General features: G+C 45.4%; 1 protein-coding gene and 1 pseudogene across 1 annotated transcript in view; one reads left to right on the top strand and one right to left on the bottom strand.

The window, feature by feature from the left end:
• Positions 1-2445: 2445 nt before the first annotated feature.
• Positions 2446-4041, bottom strand: LOC107109244 (annotated as a pseudogene).
• A 767-nt stretch (positions 4042-4808) lies between these two features.
• Positions 4809-10251, top strand: part of LAPTM4B (lysosomal protein transmembrane 4 beta) — a 91654-nt gene continuing 86211 nt past the window's right edge. The window contains exon 1 of the mRNA XM_015409860.1: positions 4809-4910. Coding sequence (XP_015265346.1) covers positions 4809-4910 — 102 coding nt within the window. The remainder of the gene's footprint in view (positions 4911-10251) is intronic.

Raw genomic sequence — 10251 nt, 5'->3', positions numbered from 1 at the left:
TACTTGGGACCTAGTGGCAGAGTGCAACGGTTTAAAGGGATTTACAACGGTTAGGGACGGGAGGCAGATGTTCGCCGTGTGAACGCCCGTAAGTACATCGGTTGGAACCGGCACCCTAACCGTTGTAAATCCCCCGTCTGAACGCACCCAGAGAGTAACAAAACCATTTATATCCTATAGTAACCACATCACCTCTACCTTCATACTGTCAGATGCCTCAGTGGGCATTTCCTTATTTCTAAGTAAAGGAGTAATTAAACTAGCCCTCAGCTCATTAGATATATAATTGTATGTTCAATTGTTTCAATTTTATCATTTGAGCATCTACGTGTTCTATTTGAATACAGCACTTTTTTATATCTGCCCTCCAAAACCACCAATGGAAGGGCATTAATTGAGATCCCCACTCTGCCATGGAAACTCACTGGATACCTCAGCCTAATCTACCTCACAGGGTGGTTGTTGTAAAGATGAAATGAAGGATAGAATGATGTACCAAGTTCCCTTGAGCACCCACTGGGTAGAAAAATGAGATATAAATAAAAAAGGTACAGGACTTCAATACGTGTAAGCAGTATTCGGATTTCAAGTAAAAGTATTCTTCCGAGGATGGCATGATCGCTCGTTATAAGGTATAAATTTCTTGATCCAACAATACATTTCTAGCCTCTCTCCTAAGAGATAAAGCACTTTGAATTAATGCTCATGTTACTTCTGCAATGTTTAAAATGGACTTTGAGATGATGCCAAATAAAGTGCTATCTCAGTAGAATTAAAAGAGGATTTATAGCACAGTGTGCAGTGGATGTTACAATGAGATGAAAAATTAGTCATTTTCAACCATTCATCTTCCAGCATGAAATAGCCCTTGAATGGAGCCTAGGAAGTGAATCAGATCATGGTGGAGGGAAGCCAAAAGCTTTCTCTATTTCTATAATCAGAGAAAGAGCATTAGCTGGATCAATCAATCTCTTTTAAGGGAGGGGGGAAAGGGGAAATTTATAAAGGTCTAAAATAATTAAAGACTTCAAGCTTTGGAACAGGAAGCCCCACTGCCTTGTTTTGACCTTGTCTTGTCTGAGCTTGGATGTAGCAGAGGTTAGGTTAAAATCTTAGCACAGGAGCTGCAATTAAGAAAAAGGCAGACTAAGAAATATCTTGTATTATGGATAGCCAGTGGTCACTAGCGACAAGGTCTTCTTTGTTGTAGCATCTAAATTATGAACACCCCTTTCGTACATTTGCCTGACACCCATCCTGCCGTCCTTTATGTCTCAGGGTGTGAGGTCATGGCTTAGTAGTAGAGCATAAAAGGAGTAGTGAAGGATGATAGGGAAATGGCTGAGAAGCTGAATGCATTTTTTGCCTCTGTCTTCACTGTGGAGGATGAGAAGTGTTTGCCCACTCCAGAACCACTGATTTCGGGAGGGGTGTTGAAAGACCTGAGTCAAATTGAGGTGATGAGAGAGGAGGTCCTACGACTGATAGACAACTTAAAAACTGATAAATCACCAGGCCCAGATGGCATACATCCGAGAGTTCTGAAAGAGCTCAAATGTGAACTTGTGGATCTCCTGACAAAAATTTGTAATCTTTCATTAAAATCTGCCTCCATTCCTAAGGACTGGAAGGTACCTAATGTCACTCCCATCTTTAAAAAGGGTTCCAGAGGAGATCCGGGAAATTACAAGCCAGTCAGTCTGATGCATCAGTGATAATCAAAATAACAAAGTGTGATAAAGATTAGCAAAGTCGTTTGTGGAGAAGCTTTGGAGAGACCAATTTGTCAGAGACAAGGTAACAAGAACAAAGAGTCCAACCAGAGTGGGGGTGGACGTGCTGATTTCCCCCAGTTTCCTTCAGAACCCCTCTACTAAAAAAGTGGCTATTGCAGCATTTTGTTCTATTTTGTTGAGTCCAGATTATGAACTGATGGAACTGAGCTTTACTGCTCTGTGTATAGCTGTTGGCTGGGAAAGTTTTACTAATTGTGATGTCAATTTCCTCACTTTGTCAACCAGAGGTCTCCAATCTCGCTTGGGTCACAGAGGTCCCTGCACCGGTCACTCAATCTTCTCTTTAAAATGCCAATGGGAACTTGGTCGAACACACCACAAGCGCACACACTGCGGAAGGGTGTCGGTCAGTCAGTCCCTCCATCAAGAGGTTTGCTTCCTGCTGCTGAGGTTCGCTGGTATCAACACAACTGATAGGAGAAGCAGGTGGAAGGTGCCGATTGATGAATGGCACACGGGGCTAGTTCAGAAAAAAAATGTGAGCCCATTTTCTTGGCCAAAATGTCAGAGAAAGGAAAAAAACAATCGTGCCAAAATGTCCCCCCCCCCCCAATCTGCAACTGGGTCCATCTACCATGAAGGGATGGGGGCAAAGTTGGGGCCACAGGCTCAACCCCTCTGCGTCCAATCTGGGGATAGTCAATCACTCTTACTGTTCTTCCTGTCTGAGTAGGCTCCCAGGAGGCTTGGAGAAGAACAGCCCAGCATTCTTGACTCCAAAGGCAGTCAAGGCATCGCTGGCCTCTGTGCTCAGACTCCCAACACCTGAGCCCACCAGCCTGTTCTGAGCCCCGGCTCCATTGGTGGTGCTGTGATTCAGCTTCCTCTTTGTTGCCACCAGCCTGCCTATGCCCTTCTCCCAGCATTCCACCTTCAGCTTTTTTCTCCGGGGCTCTGAATCCTCCTGCAAGATGCCTGTAGGTTTTGCAGGGGCCTGAGTCGGGACTTCATTGTAATCAGAGTCCTCCAGCAGCTGCCTGACCTGGCTCGCTCCATCCAGCATAGCCCTCATCTCCCTCTTGTCCTCCTCCACTGCCAGCCACTTCTGCTCTTCCTCCTAATCCTTGTACTGCTGCAGCATGGATTCAGAGTCCACACGGGCCTGGTGCTGATTCAGCTCCTTCAGAACCTCCATCTCCAGCTTTGGAGTCTTTGGTTCTCTTCTCATGGGGTTATTGAGCTCTTCATCTTCATGGGGTTCTTCATGGGGTTGTTGAGCTCTTCATCTTCTCCTTCCTTCTGCAACTGCTTCTCCTCCTCCTCTAGCAGCTTCTCCACTTGGACGTTCCACCTGGCCCCGTGTTCCATGGCATAGTCAGTGTTCTCAGGGTTTGTCCTGAAGGCGATTTCTGTAAGGTGGTGGGTGCATTTGATGTAAAAATGGAAGATGGGAAGCCCCAGGTAGGATTCATTTTGGACTGTCCCCTTCTGGGCATTGAACTTCTTGCCCTTATAGATGTACTCTCTGCACATCTTGCACTGCATGTTAAAGGGAGCCATCAGCCGCACCGCTTATTGCCAGTCCTTTGGAGGAGGAGGAGGAAGACGATGACAATGATGATGAGGAGGAGATTGGATTTATACCCTGCCCTTCACTCAGAGTCTCAGATTCCCTGTGAGGTAGGTGGGGCTGAGAGAGCTCCTTGAGAGAACAGCTCTGACAGAACTACGTCTTGCCCAAGGTCATCCAGCAGCTGCAAGTGGAGGAGTGGGGAAGCAAAGCAGGTTCTCCCAGATTAGTCCACGCACTTACCCATTACATCAAATTAGTAGTATTTATTTAACCTAACTAGTAGTATTTATTTAACATTTTCCTTTCTATTAAATACTGGGTTCAAGATGCATTACAGTGAACAGCTCTACTTTATTAAGTGATTTCAGGAACACTACAAGACAAACTCCAGGGCTGCCATCCTGTTTAAACAGCATGTAAGCACCTCGCCAAAACAACCCACTCCCAACAATAGGCTATTTACATAACACTACTTCCTCACTGGTCCCCTTCAGAATCCTGGCAAGCTATTGTTCCGGAGCAACAAGCTCAGCCAGTTTCGGATCCTGACTCAGGGAAGATCCATGCTCAGTACACAACATTTTCTGACATCTTGTCCCTTCACGGCAGTTCGGACTCCGCACTCTCAGCACTTCCGGGATCCCCCGCCCCAACCACTTTTTAAAAACACTTGGCGGGAAGCAGGACAGGGGTGTGTGTGTGGTGGAGTAGCCTGGCACCCACAGGCACCATGGTTTACAGCAGCAGAGCAGTGAGGGAGGGAGGGAGGGAGATGTTTGTCGGTTTTTTTGTTTTGTGTTCTCTCAACTGACTACAGATTCAGAGCTGGACAAAATCCCCAATGTCTGGTTTACTTTAGGTGAAAGGACCTCCCGGATTACAGCCTAGAACTAAACGGCTGCGATCGATTCAAAGCCTACTTCCTTGCAAAGTCCCCACTCCGCACTCTCAGCACTTCCGGGATCCCCCGCCCCAACCACTTTTTAAAAACACTTGGCGGGAAGCAGGACAGGGGTGTGTGTGTGGTGGAGTAGCCTGGCCCCCACAGGCACCATGGTTTACAGCAGCAGAGCAGGGAGGGAGGGAGGGAGATGTTTGTCGATTTTTTTCTTTTGTGTTCTCTGCCAATGTCTGGTTTACTTTAGGGGAAAGGACCTCCCGGATTACAGCCTAGAACTAAACGGCTGCGATCGATTCAAAGCCTACTTCCTTGCAAAGTCCCCTTGAGCCCAGGGAAACTTCCTTCGGAGTAAAGGCTGCTTCGACTCTAGCCTCCTCTGATACAGAACTCGCCCGGCGCCCCTGCTCGCCCCGCCCGGGCCGCGTCCCCACCAATGCTCCCTCTAAACCGTGGAGTCTTGAGAGCAAAAATTCTACCTTGTGAGCTACTGGCATTAGGGGGGGCGTTTTTCCCCCCCCGGGGGTTGGGGGGGGGGGGGGATCCGAACTGCAGGAAGCGCGCTAGCAGCAGGCAGACGCCGCCCGGCGTGTGAAGCGCGATGAAGACGATGAGCTCCCCTTGGGCTCGCTTCTACTCCAACAGCTGCTGCCTGTGCTGCCATGTCCGCACCGGGACAATCATCCTCGGGGTCTGGTACCTGGTAAGGAAAGGAGGGCTTTGCCCACGCGCGGGGGCTGCAGGAGAAACCCCAACGCGTTGACTTGAGCAGGCGGGCCATGCGGCTGGGCCTGGGGTAGGGGGCAAGGGAAGGGCTCCGCGTGGGAATCCTCCTGGGTAGACCCGGCGAAGGGCCTTTCCCGACGTTCGAACAAGTCTTCGCGTCGTGCCTCTGTTACACGAACGCCTCCAGCGCCCTTAAGCCAAGGATCCTGCCCCCCCCCCCTCCCCATGGGAGTGGGAGGGAGAAGAGTACCTTTGCTGCATGGTGGGGCGACCAGATGCGGTGCAGTTTTGTGCATGTAACTCTCGTGTGGAGGAGGAAAGGGGGTCTTGTGAAGGTTCCTAGCCTAGACCTTTCCGGGTGAAAAAGCTGCACCTGTCGAGTCCCGGCAAAGATACAGGTGTCCTGTGCTTTGTTGCATGTTGCCGGTTCTGTGTCCTGTGCTTTGTTGCATGTGCGCCTTTCCTGCCATAGTTCTGGGGGCTGGTGAGGTTTGTCGCTGTAATTTCAAGACCTTGGCCGGCACTCCCGTTCATGAGCAGTGCAGCAGTGGACAAAGAAAGTTAAAATATCATTTTTTAAAGAATTGCAAAATTGGGAGGGGTGGTTGTTTTGTCAAAGACATTACAAAAACTGGCCAATAAGGGGCTGCAAAATTTTATGGAGTGCTCAGAATACCGGTTAATGTTCTAAGTAGGAAGGAATGCTGAAGGTTTTCCATTATAATATATAAGGATTAGGAAAAATATGAAATCCTTATAACAGGCATGGTAACAAATATGCAGTTCTTATGTGGAAAAACCGTTTAGTGGAAATTCTGATGTTTAATGCTGTCCATTGGCATTTCAGGAGTTGTTTCTGATTTTATAATACAAAAACATGGCTACTTGGGCTTTCACCTGTAATACTGAAATCTTCCTTTTGTCATAAATGCAGTGGGTAATATGAGGAAAATCACTTTGCTTCAGTTGTTTCCTCTATGAAATGATAAATGCTAGCAGCCTGCCTCTCTGGGCTGTTACAAGAAATGTGGCAAAGACTGCAAACACTTCGTAATGGATTGGTGTTGGTGATAAACTGGGTCCTGACCTGGATACCCAAGGCTAGCCTGATCTTATTTTATTTATTTTATTCGACTTATACTCCGCCCTCCCTGCAAAGCAGGCTCAGGGCGGCTACAGGGTCTTGTTAGATCTTGGAAGTTAAGCAGGGTTGGTCCTGGTCAATATTTGGAAATGACCACCAAGGAATTCCAGGGTCACTACACATAGAAAGGCAATGACAACCTACCTCTGAATATCTCTTGCCTTGAAAACTCTACAGAGTTGCCACAAGCCACTTGTGACTTGACAGCAAAAAAAAAAAAAAAAACCCACACCAGACCATAATTGTTTGTGTTTTCAGACATTTCTGAAGTGACAGGAATAAACTCTCTCTTAAACAGATGAGCACCTGGGGGTAAACCTGAAAACCTGTTGAGCTGTGTGTGGATGCAAAGAGACGCTCATGAAGGCTGGTGGTCAGAAATGGCCTGCAGCTGCATCGGCACACTGTCAGACAGCAGCAGTCAGTCCCTCCTGGATTGTCTTGACTGCACAGGAGAGTCCTGTTACGAGTTACTGCTATAGCCCAATATCTAGTGTTGTGTGGATGCAGCCTGCATCTTCAGATTCTTCGCCAGTTTCCAGTATGTGTTAGTAGCATTTACGAGCAGGAAAGATCAAGGATTATAATTGTCCTTGGATTTGCAGCCTAGACTTAAATCTAAGCAGTTGGGTTTTAAGATGGATGCCCCATTTAAGTCAATGAAACAAAACTGGTTTGAAAACTAGTGTTTCAGCTTTAGCAGTTTCTGGGTGGGCTACTGACTGCAGCATGCCCAGCACCCAAGACTAATACAGACTGGTGATAGAGTTTGAGAGACATCTCTCACCCTGCCTATGTTCCTCTTCCAAAATACTAGAACTTGAAGGCATCCAATAAAGCGGATGGACAGTAGATTCAAGATGGACAAAAGGAATTACTTCTTTACACAGCAAGTTATTAAAATGTGAAGTTTGCTGTCAGGGGATGTAGTGATGGCCAGGGTTCCCTCTAATGTTTTTCGCCTACTGAGCGGAGCAGTTCACATCCTGAGCAGAATATAACTGCTGTAATCTTAAAATGGGCCTGCATGGCTGCAGCTTGCTGCTGAGCGGGGCTTCCCATGTTAATGAGCAGCTGCTCATGTGCACAGCTTAAACAGTGGTGATGGCCACAGGCATAGACAGCTTTAAAAGGGGATTAGGCAGATTCATGGAGGATAGATCCATCAGTAAGTAAAGAGAACTTCCACATGCAGAGGTAGAAAACTTCTGAATACCATTGCTAGGAGGCAGCATTAGGGGAGACCTTGGCCTCTGGGCCCTGCTGTGTCCAACCAGAGGAACTGGTGGGCCATAGTGTAAGACAGACTGCTGAACTATAGATGGACCACTAGTCTAAGCCAGCTGGGCTTTTCTCATGTTCTTAAGATGCAACATGAAACATGATAAGTAGAACTCATTCACTTCCTTTTGCTTGTGTCTTGAACACAAAATTATGATCTTCTCTTCCGTATAAGTCCTTTTGGCATCAGAACTTGCTTTAAACTCTCTACCCTGCCTCTCTTCCCCAGGGTTTTTTTTTGGCATGTTTCATAATCCTCTCTTGTATTTACTGCCGTATAATAATTTAGTTTAGCTTCCCCGTCTCTTCCACCCATACCTACTTCCATTATCTCAATCCAATGCCTTTTCTGTTGGCTTGGGATTCTTTCTAGCTGTAGGTATGACATCTTTTCATTATGCCTCCATGGGATGCTGACTTCAGCAGATAATGCTGCTTTTCAGAAGGGTGGTTATTTTTGTCGAAATAAACCTCTAAAGTGATGTATTATTAGCAACGTAATTCTTTATAAGATGCAGTAATTCTCTTGGGCTGCCACTATTTGTATACCAAGAAAGAGAAGGAAAAAATGATGGTGCAGTGGGGAAAGAAATTGTTTCGCTCAAGGATCCATGAAACAAGAAAAGGAAATCGGTGCTGCCCCTTTTTTCCCCGCATTCTGACTTTTTGTAAGCCCACAGGCCATTTCCCTAACAGATGGACCATAAAAAACCTGAAGTGCGGCCTAAACAGAGCCTATGAAGTGTGAAATTTCCTCAGAATAAGACTTCAGTAAAAATGACTGTTTTTAACATTCACATGTTTGTCTTTCATTATGAGTGCTCTTGCTTTAGCCGTAGACTGTTGAGGTGCTTGCGCAGTATGTTGCCTAGTCATTAAAATAAGATCAATTGAGCCATTGTTACACAAACTTTTTGAACTTGGAGGACCACCCCCTTCTGAACTTTTTTCCCTCATGGCCTCTCTAGGTGCCCCTAACCCAACACTAGAAATTTGCTTTGTGTGTGAAGCTATGAAACTTCTTGTCAGCAGTTGAATTCCTTTTATTTTTATTTCAGATGTTTATACCCTGCCTTTCTCCCCAGTTGGCCCCCAAAGTAGCTTACATCATTCTCTTCTCCATTTTTTCTTCACAGCAGTAAACAAATGAAGTAGATAAGGCTGAAGAGAGTGTGACTGGCCCAAGGTCACCAAGCGAACTTCTGTGACAGAGTGGGGATTTGAATCTGGACCTTTCAAATCCTTATTTAACCACTATAGGCTCTCTTCTCATGCTACACCATGTGACAGTCTATGGATTGATGTACTAATATAACGCTGCCGGGGGGGGGGACCAGATTACCTTTGCGATTCCCCCCAACCCCAAAAAACAAACTGCACAGAAGGATGTATCATTATAACAAGGCAGAAGCTATTCCTGAGCTAATAGATCAGCTGAAGGGGATAGTTAGGGTTACGTCACTCCCACAAATTCAGTGGAGGTCACTGACTGGGGTTCATTTAACCTCTGCAGGTTTTTCAGAATCCAGAGCCTCCCAGGAACATGTTGTAACTTAAGGCATCTCCCATTCCTTCTCCTCCCTCGAACTGGAGCCCTCCCTGTAGTTTGAGGGCTGTTATAATGATCAAGAAACCAATTCAATCAGGAGTGATGTAATAGTGCAACAAAGATTCTGAGCACGATTTAATGCGTTTCCAGAAATAAAACTTGACTTTAGGAGCTGCCATTAAGGAATGAAATGCACACAAAATAAAAGCAAGATAATATATCATGAAGATGTTAAATAATTTCACATGATTCCTTCTGAGGTTTAATATGAATTAAATACATACCAGAAAGTAATGTGCGTTGAATTTCCTATAGTTTTGGAGTTGTTTATCACAATAAATCATGCCCCCCCACAAGTCTCAATATGCACAATTTAGACAAGATTAAGCACCTGTATTAAATTCTGCTAAGGCCCATTCATTTCAAAGGGAAAGTTAATTACCTGCAAGCTTTAGGGCTCCAATCTCAATGTATTCTTACTTGGAAGTAAGGCCCATTTAATTCTAATTCTGTTTCAGAGTAACCACACATGGAGTCAAACTGAACATGTTTTAATATTCCCATTTTCTGATTTTGTAATTTCAGCAGTCTGTTGCAATTACCCCTTCATCTTATAAAGTCCCTGCAGGTGTTTACCAAGAAATTGTCCTTTTCCCCCCTTTTCCTCCCCAAACAAAAGCCTAAGAAGTTGAGATCAATATACCTCAGATATATTGGAGATGCATCAGTATGCTGACTGTATATAGGAAGTCACTGGGAAAAAACTGGAATAGGTCCAGGTCCTGTATGATTTGTTAACATCTTGCTGGCACCTGATAGAAAATTGGCTTCTGGGAACTGGATGATAGTTGTTTTCTGGAATTCACAACGAAGGCAAATTCTGATTATGTGGATAAGCTGATACGAATTGTCTTTCTATCTGGAATAGGTCGTACACCCCAGAGAGCCAAGGTTGCCTCTGGATGAATGCAGATTAGAAAAGGATTTATTCTTTAGGAAATAGTTGAAATTATGAAGCCAAATTGGTATCCAGTATAAATATCTGAAGCCGTGTACTTAACACTTAACTGACAGTGCCTTCGTAGAAGTAAGTGATGGCAGTTAGAATATTGAGTGATGGTGATCTGGGTTCAAAAGCCCACTTAGCCATGATGCATGCATGGCGAGTCAGTGACTCTCATCCTAACAGTGTGATCATTGGCCTCAGACTAGAGCCACTCTGCATACAATTGCACCATTAGCTAGCTGCCTCAAAGGACTCTTTTGAGAAACCTGAACTTAGTGGAGGAAGGGCAGGGAGAAAATGTACTATATGAATAAATAAATATAAAACCTTTTAGAATC

This window comes from Gekko japonicus, unplaced genomic scaffold (assembly GCF_001447785.1).
Source record: "Gekko japonicus isolate JY-2015 unplaced genomic scaffold, Gekko_japonicus_V1.1 scaffold47, whole genome shotgun sequence".
NCBI lineage: Eukaryota > Metazoa > Chordata > Lepidosauria > Squamata > Gekkonidae > Gekko > Gekko japonicus.
This window is presented reverse-complemented; position numbering and strand designations above follow the sequence as displayed.